Source organism: Anolis sagrei, chromosome 6 (genome assembly GCF_037176765.1).
Source record: "Anolis sagrei isolate rAnoSag1 chromosome 6, rAnoSag1.mat, whole genome shotgun sequence".
Classification (NCBI taxonomy): Eukaryota; Metazoa; Chordata; class Lepidosauria; order Squamata; family Dactyloidae; genus Anolis; species Anolis sagrei.
Window position 1 is genome coordinate 16,134,718 of NC_090026.1, and position 16,523 is coordinate 16,151,240.

Genomic DNA, 16,523 nt, shown 5'->3' on the forward strand with positions numbered 1-16,523 from the left:
CCTCCCCAAAGACCTTAGACAGGCCCCTACATTGGCTGTCTTCAGAAAGAACCTGAAAACCTGGCTTTTCCGATGCGCCTTCCCAGATTAGGAAATCTCCACTACCAAGTCCCATAAGCACTTTACCAGAACCAATGATTGCTGCACATCACACATCGCACTTGCCCTAGAAGCCTTATATACACCTCCTGTCACATCAGCACTTTTAGTTCTTGTACCCTTTACTCTGGCCTGGCCCAGTTTTATTGTGTTTTAGTGTATTGTGCCTGTTGTTCACTTTGCTTTATTCTGTTTTAATTGTTTGATTTGCTCTGATTGTATTGTGATGTTGTGTGTTGAGGCCTTGGCCTGTGTAAGCCGCATTGAATCCTTCGGGAGATGCTAGCGGGGTACAAATAAAGTTTAATAATAATAATAATAATAATAATAATAATAATAATAAAGATTCCATCTGAACATGAGGAAGAACTTCCTGACTGTGACAGCCGTTCAGCAGTGGAACTCTCTGCCCCGGAGTGTGGTGGAGGCTCCTTCTTTGGAAGCTTTTAAGCAGAGGCTGGATGGCCATCTGTCAGGGGTGATTTGAATGCAATATTCCTGCTTCTTGGCAGGGTGTTGGACTGGATGGCCCATGAGGTCTCTTCCAACTCTTTGATTCTATGATTCTATAAGGTGTGTCCCATAACACACACACACACACACAAAACCAATCTATAGCCCTAGCTTATTTAGGAAGTGTCATATTTCCAGGGAGAAGGGGCTGCAAATAAAAGGCAACCCTGCAGCTGAATAAAATCCCATATTATTTGCTTTGAACTGGAAAATATGGCAGTGTGGCCTCAGATAACCCTGTTCAAAGCAGATATTGTGGGATTTCCTGCCTTGATACTCTGGGTTATATGGCAGGGTCCTCTGACTTGGCTGGGGCTGGGGAAGCGACAGGGTTAACACCGTAGAGTCTGCGCCTAGAAAGTCCCGAGAAGGAAGTCCAGGGGCTCGATGGTGCAGGGACCTCCTTCCTGTGCCAGAGCGGATCTCAGTTGCAACAAGGCACCTTTGCAGCATCCCATGCCCGGGCGGCAGGGAAAAACAAAGCCACAAAGAGGAGGATCAAAGCTGAGTGGCAAGGTAGGGCATAATAAGGAGCATCCTCTCATTGAAGGGAAGGGGATGCAGAAAGGGGTTTGTTTTGCAAAGGCTGGGAGGGAGAGCAGCAACCCAGGCAATTCTTGGAAGAGGAAGGAAGATGGGCTTTGCAAAGGCAGCCAGCCAGATCTATGTGACTATATTTGATATGGCTTGTTGTGAGTTTACCAGGTTGATATGGCCATGTCCCAGAAGCATTCTCTCCTGACGTTTTGCCCACATCTATGCCAGGCATCCTCAGAGATTGTGAGGTCTATTGGAAACTAAGCAAGTGAATTTATATATCTGTGGAATGTCCAGGGTGGGAGAAAAAAAACTTGTCAGCTTGAGGTAGGTGTGAATGTTGTAATTGGACATTTAATGGCTTAGCAGTTTCAAGGTCTGGCTTCTTACTGCCTGGGGAATCCTTTGTTGGAAGGTTCCAAAATAAGAGGAAAAACCTCCAGACACTACATCTCTTCAGCCATGCAGAGGAGAGAGAGGTCTGAGTGCAAAGATGAAAAAGCCAGAAGTCTTAAAGAAAGGCATGCAACCTGGAAAGTATCCATCCTATCAGGATGGGAGGGGAAAAAGCAAGAGAGAGAACAAATAAATACAGTAGAGTCTCGCTTAACCAACTTAAATGGGTCGGCAGAACGCTGGATAAGCGAAAATGTTGGATAATAAGGAGGGATTAACGAAAAGCCTATTAAACGCCAAATTATGTTATGATTTTACAAATTAAGCACCAAAACATCGTGTTTAACTACAAATCAACAGAAAAAGCAGTTCAGTACATGGTAACGTTATGTAGTAAGTACTGTATTTGCAAATTTAGCGCCAAAACATCGCTGTATATTGAAACAATTGCAGATCTGGGCAGGAGGCAGACTGCGTTGGATAATCCAGAACATTGGATAAGGGAAGGTTGGATAAACGAGACTGTACTGTACATTCCAACTGACATTCAGGAGCCAGGGGGAAGGGAATTCCCTCAGCCTATTCTAAAGCTAACTAATTGTTCCTCATTGAGGACTGCAGGCTTGGGCAGTGTGAGGTTGAATTCCAACACTAACTCTATTCACATCATGTTTTTCTCCCCTTCGCAATCAAGGTTAACTAACACTGGTGTGGTTTCCCGTATGGAAAGTGCAAACGAAGCATGCATTCTGGAAGGAGCAACACTAAAAGGTGAGGAATGTAACATAAGAGCTGTCAACCAGGGAAGTTCTTGTTTCAAATCTCCCCTTATCCACAAACTTTCTAAATCATCTTGGCCAGCTGTCATCACATCCTGGCTTTCTATAGATATCCAAAGGGACAAAATATAGGACAAATTACCTGGATTATGAGAAATTAACATTAATATAAAACATGGTTTTAGATTCTAGTAAGAGTTCAGCTATGTTTCATACCTTTCTTTATTGTGGATCTTGTCTCTATCTTAGTTCTTTTAACACAGAATCATTCATATTCTTAATAATTTATTCACTACTGTAGTTTGTGAGGTTCCAGAGACCATTCCAGAGATTTCTATAAGCCTTTCATTTAACTTTTTGTTGAACATCTTAGTCAACATTTATTTATAACTGGACAATATCATTTTAATTTTATGGGTATCCTATTTTTAAATAAGGCATAAATTAATTGATTGCCATTTGCTTTATGTGTGCTTTTTTCTACCCACAATTCTATCACTTTCTTTTAACTATGGAATTGTGGGTAAATAAGAGTTTTTATATTCAAAGCGGCTTGATTGACTTTTCCTAGCAAAGTATTATAGTAGATCTGATTCAGAGGAACAAGCGAGTCCCATACTAGGGAGGAAGTCGGATAATTAATAATAATGATAGGAGTGATAATAATAATATTGTAGCTCATCAATTCTGAGGTGCATTTTTCCCCTCATATAAACATCTTGAAAAACAGGGTATGCCTTAGAATTGGAGGTGATAATATATACTTTACTTATGTTAGGGGAAAATACCCTAAAATAAAGCAGAGCATCCAAACACAAACAGGATACAAAAGTTGAGTATCAGCTCATTAGTGCCATGTGATGTGGCTGTGAAGAATTTTTAAAGTCCAATCTTTAAAAATCACAAAAGGTTTATTTACAACAGTTGTTCCCAACCTGTGGTCTGTGGACCACCAGTGGTCTGCAAGAACAAAAATATGGTATATGGCCTCACCATTGCTACACTGTTGCCTTGAAGCCACACAGCAACAAGAGTGACTGTTCTTGCAAAACCCTCTTGTAGTGCCGAGGCAACGGGGATGTCGGGAGGGGAGAGGCTGGCTACCCACAAAAGATTACTACTACCACGTCAGCTCTAGATTATTAAAGATGGTTTTCTGTGGGCAAGCATATGGCAACTACTGGATGGCATATGTTCTGCATCTGAAACTAGAGCGGATGTGGTCTATCCAATGCAATTTTCGGAATCACCACTAGAAATGACCAAACTGAATCTAAAGTTGACCAAAAACTGATTCACAGCCCTTTTGGTACTAATGTTGGAGAGTGGTCCCTGGTCAAAAAAGGCTGGGAACCACTGATTTACAATAATAAGAAATAACTGCATTTCTTAATGATCAAGAACTGGGTCTAAGCTACTTTAACACACATCTCTTCTAAGGTTTCAAAGAGAGGGAAAAACTCAATCTGACACACAAGCAGACAGAGATCTCAATGCACACAGCACATACTCTCTATACTAAAGTGTAAGAAGGCAGAAGTCAGATTCAAAAAAGGCTTCCTGTAGGAAAGTATCCATTTTAAATAACCAATTAGAATGAGACATGGGAGAAGGGAAGCCCTTAGTCTATACCAGGTGTCCTCACACTATGGCCCGGGGGCCGGATACGGCCCTCCAAGGTCATTTACCCGGCCTTCGCTCAGTGTCAACTTAAGTCTGAAACAACTTGAAAGCACACAACAACAACAACAACAATCCTATCTCATCAGCCAAAAGCAGGCCCACACTTCCCATTGAAATACTAATAAGTTTATAATTGTTAAATTTGTTCTTCATTTTAATTATTGTATTGTTTTAATAAGATATGCACAGTGTGTATAGGAATTCATTCATGCTTTTTTCAAATTATTATCCGGCCCTCCAACAGTCTGAGCGACTGTGACTTGGCCCTCTGTTTAAAATGCTTGAAGACCCCTGGTCTATACTAAGATAACTAAACTGTTCCTCACTGAGGACTTGAGACTTGGGCAGTCTGGGATTGAATTCCAACAATTTAGACATATACATAAATATATATAAAGCTTGTTTTGCTGGTTGTGGTACTGAAATTAGTATGCATCTTAAAATCAATGAAATATGGTAATGGTGATGATGACGACGATGACCTATGTATTACTTTGAATAGAGAGTTCAAATGACAACAGTGAAGTAATAAATCTCTGGTGTGATTGTTCTAACAGAAGGCATCAGCATAAAAAAGGAAGATGAGGAAGAGGAAGAGAAACAGCTACCAAGCACACAGACAGCAAACAAAAGGATCGACAGAGTTGCAGAAAACCAATGTGAAATCTCTCCAAAGAAGGAAGTTGTTGCAGAAGATAGATTGCTAGAAAATTCTAATTGTGAAGCCAGCAATGGTGAACTTGTAATTGTGGTGGAACAGGAATCTGCCGACAGTCTTTCAGATAATGACAAGGTGCCCAAAGCCACCATTTGTCCTGACTGTGGGAAAAGCTTTAGCAACAGTTCTCACCTCATCCGACACCGTCGGGTCCACACCGGTGAGAAACCCTACAAATGTTCCCACTGTGACAAAAGCTATCGCCAGGACTCCCACCTGGTCCAGCATATGCGCTCCCACACAGGTGAGAAGCCGTACCGCTGCACCCATTGCGGCAAGGGCTTCTCCCAGAGCTCGAACCTCATCATCCACCAGCGGACTCACACGGGCGAGCGCCCCTTCACTTGCCCCGAGTGCGGTCGGAGCTTCAGCCACAGCTCTGACTTAATTCAGCACAAGCGGATCCACACCGGAGAGAAGCCTTATGTTTGCTCCATCTGTGGCAAGTGCTTTTCCCAAAGCTCCAAGGTCACCCAACACAAGCGCTTCCACTCGGGGGAACGGCCCTTTTCCTGTGGAGAGTGCAACAAGACTTTCCGCCTCCGCGCCGACCTAGTCCGTCACCTCCGCGCCCACACTGGTGAGCGGCCCTTTGGCTGCCCCGAGTGCGGGAAACACTTTGCCGAGAGCTCCCACCTGATCCGGCACCAGAGGATCCACATGAGCGAGCGACCCTTCCGCTGCCCGGACTGTGGCAAAGGCTTCAACCAGAGCTCCAACCTCCAGCAGCACCAGCGTGTGCACGGAGGGCAGAAGCCCTTCAAGTGTGACAAATGCGGGAAAAGTTTTGGCGTCAGCTCAGCACTGCTGCAACACCAGCGCACCCACACCGGTGAGCGACCTTACTGCTGCAATCAGTGTGGGAAGAGCTTCACCGTCAGTTCCACCTATCACATACACCAGCGCATGCATGCTGGCCAAAAGCCCTACTCGTGCGCCGATTGTGGGAAAAGCTTCGTGCGCAGCTCCGCCCTCATTCAGCACCAAGCCACCCACACTGGCGAAAAGCCCTTCCGATGCCCTTTCTGTGGCAGGGGCTTTGGACAGAAATCGGCGCTCTCTCAGCACCGACGGGCCCACATTCGAAGAGGAGAGACAATGGCTTTGGTGGAGGGGTGGGACGGTACCGGCATGGAAAGCATCGTGGACCAGGAGATGGGAGGAGAAGTAGACAACTTGTGGCAAAGCAATGGCCTGGGCATCATGGGGCAAGATTGGCACGCCAATGGGGATGACAGCATCAGGCAGGACTGGGAGGATGATGGGGATGATGCTGACAGGCCAGAGTGGCAGGATGATGGGGATGAGAGTGGAGGGCAGCGATTGCAGGATGGTATTAAGGGGATTATGAGGCAAGAATGGGAAGAGGGCCCAGATGAAAAGGCGAGGGCACACTGGGAGGATGCGGAGGATGAAGGTGTGGAGCAGGGTTCTCGGGAAGACTCTACGGATGGCATGAGGCTGGAGTGTCATGCGGTTGATGAGGATGGAAAGCTGGAGGAGTGTTTGCCAGAGGGTGATGAAGGTATGAGGCTGGAGTGCCAAGATGACGACGAAGATGAACACATACAAGAATGTGGTGATCAAAGCATGACAAAAGGGAAATGCCTGGATGGGAGCATGGAAGGGAGGACACGGGCAAAGTTGGAAATGGCCATGGGGGATAATTTCAGGCAGAAGGAAACGAGTGGGACAGCAATGGCCGGACAGTGAAGGAGATAGTGACAGGCAAAGTTGGCTGGAAGATGGAGAAGATATCTTGGAGGAAGGGACAGGATTGGCACAACAAAAGATCTTGTGGAGTTCAAGTGAACCTCTGAATGGGTAAGGGATATCCTGGGAATCATTGGCAACCAAAACCAGGAAGCTATTAATTCAAGATGCAGGAGCTAGAAACAGCTCGACTGTATCTTGATGCCAAGTAGCCTTGGCCTTCTGCAGCACATATCGCTGTGTTTGCAGGATATTGTCAGGGATGCTTTTCCTTATCCCAAAACTTGCATGCCTAGGTTGGAAAGTGCTGAATGGTTGCCTCGTGGATGATGACAGAGATCTCTGTATTGTCTCCAGTCTTGTGCCATTTGCTAATCAAGTTAATTCCAAATCGGATGGGTTTTATCCAGACTGTTTTCAACCTTACCATAAATATGTCTATGATGTGCCATATTCTGTGCTAAACTATCAAGCTCCTCCCCTGAGGTAGGTGCCTTGACATTAATGCAGGCAAGGGCAAACTTGGGCCCTCCTGGTGTTATGGACTCCAACTCCCACCAGTCCTAACAGCTTCAGGCCCTTTCCTTTTCCCCCTCAGCCGCTTAAGCGGCTGAGGGGGAAAAGGAAGGGGCCTGAGGCCGTTAGGAATGATGGGAGTTGGAGTCCAAAACACCTGGAGGGCCCAGGTTTGCCCATGCCTGCATAAACACCTGGTTGCCACACCTTGGTATGAAAGCTTTGAAACCGTCGGCAAAAATGGTGCTTTGTGAACAAACCCCATTAATATCATATTTTATTTTTACACTTATTTAGGAGCCCGGATGAATCTGGGGACATGTGTAAAACAACAGTATTGAAACTAGAAGAGCTTTTTGAACTTTTTATTGCATGCACCAGACCCTTTCCCCTCCACCCCCCAACTGTAGTTATTTTTGTAACATTGGGATTTCCTGCATTTATCTACATCTCCTCCTTAAGAAGTAATAAAAGCTCTTTTTGATTCTATTCAAGTGTCCTCTAACTTGAATTTTGATCTACGGTAACTTTGAGGCCAGAGTTAAATGTGTTTTGAATTGGTTTCTAGACTTATTTACTAGCCGTTCCGTGCCACGCGTTGCTGTAGCCCACATGGGGGTTCTGTGTGGGAGGTTTGCCCCAATTCTATCGTTGGTGGGGTTCAGAATGCTCTGTAACTGTAGGTGAACTATAAATCCCAGCAAGTACAACTCCCAAATGTCAAGATTCTATTTTCCCCAAATTCCACCAGTGTTCACATATTGAGTATTCGTGTAGAGTTTGGTCCAGATCCATCATTGTTAGAGTCCGCAGTCATCTTTGGATGTGGGTGAACTACAACTCCAAAACCAAAAGACACTGCCCGCCAAACCCTTCCAGTATTTTATGTTGGTCATGGGAGAACTGTGTGCCAAGTTTGGTTCAATTCCATCTTTGGTGGGGTTCAGAATGTTCTTTGATTCTAGGTGAACTATAAATCCCAGCAACTACAACTCCCAAATAACTTTTTTTTTAGTGAAGGACATACATTGGGTTGTTAGGTGTCTTGTGTCCAAATTTGGTGTCCATTTGTCCAGTGGTTTTTGAGTTCTGTTAATCCCACAAACGAACATTACATTTTTATTTATATAGATTTAGCCAGGAGTGACTTGAGAAACTGCAAGTCGCTTCTGGTGTGAGAGAATTGGCCGTCTGCAAGAATGTTGCCCAGGGGACACCTGGATGTTTTGATGTTTTACCATCCTTGTGGGAGGCTTCTCTTATGTCCCCATATGGGGAGCTGGAGCTGACAGTGGGAGCTCACCCGAGCTGTCCCTGGATTCGAACTTCCGATTTATCGGTCTTCAGTCCTGCTGGCACAAGGGTTTAAACCATTGTGCCACTGGAGGCTCCTAGTTCCAAGATCAGATTGGCAGACCAGCATGATGTAGTGGTTTGAACATTGGACTATGACTCTGGAAACTTAGGTTCAAACCCTTATTTGAACCACTGGGTCTCTTAGGACAAATCACATTCTCTCAGCCTCAGAGGAAAGCTGTTAGGAATTGTGGAAGTTGAAGTCTAAAACACCTGGAGGGCCAAAGTTTGCCCATGCCTGCTTCAGAGCTTCTTCTATGGTCCTTTCTCCTCCAATTAATGATCAGCTGAAGGGTGGAAACAGGGAGGCTGAGCTGAGTTTCCATAAAACCATAAAAGAGTTGGAAGAGACCACAAGTGCCATCCTGTCCAACCCATCCAATTTGGTTGCAAAGTGGAAGTTGCTCTCTTATATACATTCTTATTTATAATGTGCAAATGAACCTAATGAAACACATAACCATATCTATACAAATAATTTGCCAATTTGTCATTGAGCAACAAGGATACTTGTCCATAAGAATGCCATCCTTGTTTCTGGTCACCACATCCTGAGCAATGCCACAACTTACACGGATGGTATTTTTACAGAAATAACCACAGTCATACAGTTTCAATTTTGCACAGTATGTGCAGACAGTAAAAGTGAAATATTCCTCTTTCCTGAAAAAATAATAATCCAAGTATCAGGATTCCAGCCCAAGGGGCTGATTTGGTCATTTGGCCTCGGCATCTCCATTCAGTGGCTCTGCCAAGGCATCCGCTTCTTTTTCTTTGTCACTCTCTGCGTCGTTTTCCGGTTTGGCTTCTTTCTCTGTACCTTCCTCGACGTTGTCTTTGGGTTGTAGCACGTTCTCATTTTCTTCCAGACCATCACCCATCTTTGCCTTATAATTACGCTTAAAGAACCCACACTGGAGGGAAAAAAGAAGGGAAAACTATTAGCAAAGTAGAAGTAATAGGGACAGTTTGGACATGGGAAAGTCAGCTGCAGATCCAAATTTGAAATGAGTAGAATGTCCTCGGGAAACAAATCGCCTCTCACAACTTAACCCATATTTCTTTGCTTTTCTCATTAGAAGTAGAGCATGCCATACAATTAACAGAGCCATGGATTTTTCAATAAATCAGTCTAAATTTTGTAACAAAAAGCCCTGAGCATTAATCATTATGAGCTCCTCATAATGATTAATGTCACTTCACTCAGACTTACCTTGTAAAGTAGTACAATGATGAGGATGAGCAAGAACAAGCCTCCTACTCCACTGCCTATTATAATAGGAAGATAATTCATCTCAAAAATCACCTCCAGTTCAGTATCCTGTAGGCATGTGCAAAGGAAGGAAGTGTAGGGAAAGAGAAAGAAGCAACACAGATCATAACCAAAGATATTGGATGTCATCTGAGACAAACAGCCTGATTCTGAATCAGGAAAATTATATTTGTATTATCACTCAAGCCTGGGATCCTTGCCCAATGGCATATTATTCTCTGTTACAGGCCTCTCTTATCCGCTACCCCTTTTCAAATAAATGTGATTTCTATCATACACTGAATATACTTATTTCTTCTAAAGCAGAAGTACAAATATCAGATTTATTTATTTATTTCCTATATGTTAACCCTGCTCTTCTCATCCCGAAGGGAACACAGAGCAACTTACAGTTTAGCCATTTCAGTGGCACATTGCAAATATATAGTGTATAAAATATATTACATTAAAACAAACAACTAATAAACATATAAATACAATAAATTATTAAAAACTGTTAAAACACATCCCTAAATCTTCATGCTGCAGCATTCATATCAATTCTATATCAATTCTCTGAATGTCTGGTCCCAAAGCCAGGTCTTAATTATTTTCCTAAAACCCAGGGGGGATCTAATGTGGAAGGAGTCCCACAGTCTACAGGCCACCACTGAGAAGGTCCTGTCTCTCATGCCCACATTTGTACTTGCGAAGGGGGTGGGACCGAGAGCAGGGCCTCTCCGGCAGATCTCAATGCTCTAACTCAGTGGTTCTCAACCTGGGGTCCCCAGATGTTTTTGGCCTACAACTCCCAGAAATCCTAGCCAGTTTACCAGCTGTTAGGATTTCTGGGAGTTGAAGGCCAAAAACATCTGGGGACCCCAGGTTGAGAACCACTGATCTAACTGGTTTATAGGGAGAGATACGTTCAGACAGAGAAGTTGGGCCAGAACTGTTTAGGGTAGTGGTTCTCAACCTGTGGGTCCCCAGGTGTTTTGGCCTACAACTCCTAGAAAACCCAACCAGTTTACCAGCTGTTAGGATTTCTGGGAGTAGAAGGCCAAAACATTTGGGGACCCAAAGGTTGAGAGCCACTGGTTTAGGGCTTTATAGGATAAAGTCAGCACTTTTGAATTGTGTTCGGTAGCAGACTGGCAGCCAGTGGAGCTGACGTAATGGGGATTGTATGCTCCCTATACTTTGCTCCGGTGAGCAAGCTGGCGGCCGCCCATTGGATTTCTTGGAGCTTCCTGACAGTTTTCAAAGGCAGCCCCACGGAGAGCACGTTGCTGTAGTCTATTCGAGCTGTAACAAGAGTGTGGATGAATGTGGCCAAGTCTGGCTTCTCAAGATATGGGTGCAGCTGGCGCACAAGTTTTAATTGTGTTAAAGCTCCCCTGGCCACCACCGAAACCTGGGGTTCCAGGCTCAGCAATGAGTCCAGGATCACTCCCAAACTGAGAATCTGTGACTTCAGGGGGACTGTAACCCCATCCAGCACAGGCTGTAACCCTATACCCTGTTCGGCTTTTCAACAGACCAGGAGTACCTCTGTCTTTTCTGGATTCAATTTCAATTTGTTCGTCCTCACCCAGACCATCACAGCTGCCAAGCATCGGTTCAGCACTTGGACAGCTCCCTTAGCAGTAGGTAGAAAGGAGTGATAGAGTTGGATGTCATCTGTGTACAGAAGGCATCAAACTCCAAAAATCCGGATGAGCCCCTTCTGGGATTTAATGAAGATGTTAAGCAACATGGGGGACAATACTGAACCCTGCGGGACCCCACAGGTCAAAGGCAGTGGGGGCCAAACAGGTGTCCTCCAATAACACCTTCTGAGACTGACCATCTAGAAAGAACCAGAGCCACTGTAAGAAAGTGCCTCCAAGCCCTATTTTTGTGAGGCATTTCAGAAGGATACCATAGTCTAGGGCAGGGATCCTCAAACTAAGACCCAGGGGCCGGATACAGCCCTCCAAGGTCATTTACCCGGCCCTCGCGCAGGGGCAACCTAAGTCTGAAATGACTTGAAAGCACACAATAACAACAACAACAATCATCTTATCTCATCCGTCAAAAGCAGACCCACACTTCCCATTGAAATACTAATAAGTTTATATTTGTTTAAAATTTTTATCCATTTTAATTATTGTATTGTTTTAAAGTGTTATTTTTTGCACTACAAATAAGATATGTGCAGTGTGCATAGCAATTCATTCATGCTTTTTGCAAATTGTAATCCGGCCCTCCAACAGTTTGAGGGACTGTGATCTGGCCCTCTGTTTAAAAGGTTTGAGGACCCCTGGTCTACGGTATCGAAGGTCACTGCAAGGTCCAAGAGAACCAACAGGGATGAAGAACGATAACCAAAGCAAAATGCCACAATAAATCTATATAAATAAAAATGTAATGTTTGTTTGTAGGATTAACATAACTCAAAAACCACTAGACGAATTGACACCAAATTTGGACACAATACACCTATCAGACCAATGAGTGACCATCACTGATAAAAAACACTGAAAGACACAGTGGAAGGGATTTAAAAAGCCATTTTTTTAAAAAAAAAACCCATTAAAACACATGCACAAAACCATAAACAAACACACACATATATACACATATACACAAATATATACACACAGATATACACACACAAAACACATATACACAGACTGGGCCACAGCAACGCCTGGCAAGGGACAGCTAGTTGTAAAATAAAATTGGACACACTTTCAGAGAAGCCAACCAATAACTGCTGCATGTTGCTGTTACCTGTCTTCACAATCAACCCTGACTTACAGTGACCCAGTTTGAGACGGTTCCCATTCATTCTCTATTGTTCTCTATTTGAAGTTGTTTTGAAAATGTTCCAGTTGTTCTCTCCCCGCGCTATTTTCCCCTTTCTTCTTGTCTTACTGCATTTCAAATTGCAAATGGAGTTTGCATTCAGGGGGAACAGAAGGAGGGATTCTAGCCCTTCCCAGCAATCTCAGGCAAAAGCAAACTGCTGCAGTCTCTCCTAGCTTGTCTGTTCATCTTGTGTCATATTGACCAATTAGTGATGTTGTTTTTCATGTGTGAAATATTGGAATGTATGTCACATCAGCATCAAAACTAGGACAATTTAGTGAAAAGGCAGATAGTTGAATAGTTGAGAAGAGTATTTAACTTAGGCATGGGCAAACTTCGGCCCTCCAGGTGTTTTGGACTCCAACTCCCACAATTCCTAACAGCCGGTAGGCTGTTAGGAATTGTGGGAGTTGGAGTCCAAAACACCTGGAGGGCCGAAGTTTGCCCATGCCTGATTTAGCTGGTTCAGTTTAAGAGGGAAATGTAATCTATTTCTCCATCAAATAATTCAACCTCATATTCATAACATTAATGTTGATTGTCTGAAAAAATTAAGCAAGTACAGATATTTCCCATTGTTCTCTAACTTATTCCAGACTATTGCAAACTATAGTTTGAGAACCTTTCCCCTAAAACAAACAGCTTTAAATGAATCATATTTTGATGGAAGATATTAAATGAATTAAAGTTCTAAAAATACAAGCACAATAAGGAAGGAACATTGGACTTTACTACCTGATACTGGGCAAATTCTTGACCGTAGAAGTTCACATATCTTGTGGTATTAAACATTAACCATAATGCGGTGCAAAACTTTGACGGAAGAAAATGCTAATAAAGATAGAAAAATGGACAGTGAGTTTCTAGTCATAACAAACGACGTAATTCAGATGCAGGAAATCCTAACATATTTAAAACAGTGGTAGCAATTGGATAACTGGCAGGACTGAAGACTGACAGACTGCTGGTTCGAATCCGGGGAGAGTGCGGGTGAGCTCCCTCTGTCAGCTCCAGCTCCCCATGCAAGGACATGAGAGAAGCCTCCCACAAGAATGGCAAAACATCAGAACATCCAGCTGTCAGACAGCCAATTCTCTCACAGCAGAAGTGACTTGCAGTTTCTCAAGTTGCTCCAAACACGGAAAAAAAATAGGATAGCTACCCAGAAGTTGCTGAACTACAACTTCCATCAGTTATTTCCAGCAGTGAATGGACCATACAACTCTTAACATTTATTTAAAACAAGCAGTTTGTGCTAAACGCACATTTCTGCAGCACCAATCACCATGTGATTGTCTGATGTTTTGTGCATTACTAGCTCTCCTCATAGGTCTGCAAACATGTAGGTACAGATTTAAAACATCAGAGCATGATAAACACATCTGGTACAAATAGAGAACATCTGTTATGTCATTCCTCTTGTTTATGTTCAATATAATTGAGGTTAAATCTAATACTGACCCAACTAGAGTGGACTCTGGGATTTATAACTAAGGCCGGTTCTACTCCAACCATAAAATGCAATTTGAACTGCGTCCAATTCTTGGCACCACAACTGAAGGGAGATGTTGATAAGCTGGAATGTGTCCAGAGCAGGGTGACTAAAATGGAGAACAAGCCCTATGAGGAGCGGCTTAAAGAGCTGGGCATGTTTAGCCTGAAGAAGAGAAGGCTGAGAGGAGACATGATAGCCATGTATAAATGTGTGAGAGGAAGTCATAGGGAGGAGGGAGAGAGCTTGTTTTTTGCTACCCTGGAGACTAGGATGCAATGGAATAATGGCTTCAAACTACAAGGAGATTACATCTGAACATTAGGAAGAACTTCCCGACTATGAGAGCTGTTCAGCAGTGGAACTCTCTGCTCCAGTGTAGTGGAGGCTCCTTCTTTGGAGGCTTTTAAGCAGAGGGTAGATGGCCATCTGTCAGGGGTGCTTTGAATGCACTTTTCCTGCTTCTTGGCAGGAGGTTGGACTGAATGGCCCATGAGGTGTCTTCCAACTCTATGATTCTACGAACTGCCTTGAACTGCATTATATGGTCAGGGTAGAACCAGCCTAACTTAGGGCCCTTCCACACAGCCCTATATCCCAGAACATCAAGACAGAAAACCCCAGATTATCTGAGTGTGGGCTCAGATAACCCAGTTCAAGGCAGATACTGTGGGATTTTCTGCCTTGATATTCTGGGATATAGGGCGGTGTGGAAGGGCCCTAGATCTCCATTCATTTCTGGTTGGACTTCTACTAGATTTAACTACAAAAATCTAAAAATGGAGACATGATGGAGCTCAGCAACAGAGCGTATATTGTACATGTGATGTAGTGCCTTGTTGTTTTGAGCATCTTAGGGACCTTCCACACAGCCCTACATCCTAGAATATCAAGGTAGAAAAATAAATAATACTGAAAAAGGTTTCACTTGGGATATAAAGTAATGTCCTTCATTCATTAAATTGGAGCAATCCCAATTTAATTTTTGTGCCACAGTTGAAATGTTCTTGCAAACCTCTACAATGCTGAGTTTCTTGTTTAAATCACTGGCTATAATTCCAGCTCATAACACCACAAAAACGTAAAAGGCGAAGGAGGGCTGAATATTTTTGCAAAGCACTGGAAATAATGGGATGCACGAAATGGGAGAAAGCTCCCATTCTCCCAAGTATCAATTCTACACATTTTCTTGGTTGCAAGGAGGACCTGTTGCATGTTGTTCTTTCAGAACTATTCAGGAGCGTTTACCTCAATGTTGCTTTTCACATGCATCATCCCAGTAACATTGATTACAGAGGAATTTATCTGTCCAAGATCACACCGATAGATGCGATATTCGCCAACTTCACATTTCTAGGAAGGAAACAGAACAGTTTTATGAAAGGGAACATTCACATATAAGACATCTTTGTGGCATCTCTACATGCTGCTACCCAGATGCCCATTTGTTTTAATATCAGAATAGTCTAGCGGTTTGTTGTGTTGTTGAAGGCTTTCATGGCCGGAATCACTGGGTTGCTGTGAGTGTTCCAGGTGGTATGGCCACGTTCCAGAAGCATTCTCTCCTGACATTTTGCCCAGAGGGGTTGTGAGATCTGTCAGAAACTAGGCAAGTGGGTTTATATATCTGTGGAATGTCCAAGGTGGGATATAAATAGGATAAATAAATAAAAAATAAAGATAAAATCTCTTGTCTGTTGGAGGCAAGTTTGAATGTTGCAATTGGCCAGCTTGATTAGCATTGAATAGACTGGCAGCTTCAAAGCATGGATGCTTCCTGCTAATCAAGCTGGCCAATTGCAACATTCACACTTGCCTCCAACAGACAAGAGTTTTTTCTCCCACCCTGGACATTCCACAGATATATAAACTCTGCTTGCCTTGTTTCCAACAGACCTCACGACCTCTGAAGATGCCTGCCATAGATGTGGGCGAAACGTCTGAAGAGAATAACAACAACAACAAATGCCATCAAAGCCAAAATTGAAAAGTTGATGACAGATCCCAAGTGTAGACTCTGCAAGGAAGCAGATGAAACAATAGATCACATCCTCAGCTGCTGCAAGAAGATTATGCAGACAGACTACAAGCAGAGGCATAACACCATTGTTCAGACGATTAACTGAAACTCGTGCCACAAATACTATCTGCCTGCAACAAAGAACTGGTGGGATCACAAGCCTGAAAAAGTTACAGAAAATGAACACGTCAAACTACTCTGGGACTTCTGGATTCAGACAGACAGAGTTTTGGAGCACAATACTCCTGACCTCACAATCATGTTAAAAAACCAAGTATGGATTGTCGATGTTGCAATCCCAGGTGACAGCAGGACTGAAGACAAACAACTGGAAAAGCTGACACGATATGAGGATTTAAAGATCAAACTGCAAAGACTCTGGCTTAAGCCAGTCAAGGTGGTCCCAGTGGTGATTGGCACATTGGGTGCAGTGCCTAAAGACCTTGGCCTGCACTTAAACATAATCAGCGCTGACAAAATTATCATCTGCCAGGTGCAGAAAGCCACCTTACTGGGATCTGCACGCATTATTCACCGATACATCACACAGTCCTAGACACTTGGGAAGTGTCCAATGTGTGATCCGCTACAACAAC

The 16,523-nt window shown here is 43.5% G+C and overlaps 2 protein-coding genes across 2 annotated transcripts in view; one reads left to right on the forward strand and one right to left on the reverse strand.

Moving 5' to 3' along the window:
- The window catches only part of LOC132779272 (zinc finger protein 721-like), a 28,992-nt gene extending 22,002 nt beyond the window's left edge, over window positions 1-6,990 (forward strand). The window contains exons 8-10 of the mRNA XM_067469608.1: window positions 1,122-1,128; window positions 2,240-2,316; window positions 4,565-6,990. Coding sequence (XP_067325709.1) covers window positions 1,122-1,128; window positions 2,240-2,316; window positions 4,565-6,438 — 1,958 coding nt within the window. The 3' untranslated portion in view covers window positions 6,439-6,990. The remainder of the gene's footprint in view (window positions 1-1,121; window positions 1,129-2,239; window positions 2,317-4,564) is intronic.
- A 1,516-nt stretch (window positions 6,991-8,506) lies between these two features.
- The window catches only part of ITGAL (integrin subunit alpha L), a 69,397-nt gene continuing 61,380 nt past the window's right edge, over window positions 8,507-16,523 (reverse strand). Inside the window, exons 27-30 of the mRNA XM_067469828.1 lie at window positions 15,156-15,260; window positions 13,151-13,246; window positions 9,524-9,631; window positions 8,507-9,224 (exon numbers count right to left, since the gene is read on the reverse strand). Coding sequence (XP_067325929.1) covers window positions 9,027-9,224; window positions 9,524-9,631; window positions 13,151-13,246; window positions 15,156-15,260 — 507 coding nt within the window. The 3' untranslated portion in view covers window positions 8,507-9,026. The remainder of the gene's footprint in view (window positions 9,225-9,523; window positions 9,632-13,150; window positions 13,247-15,155; window positions 15,261-16,523) is intronic.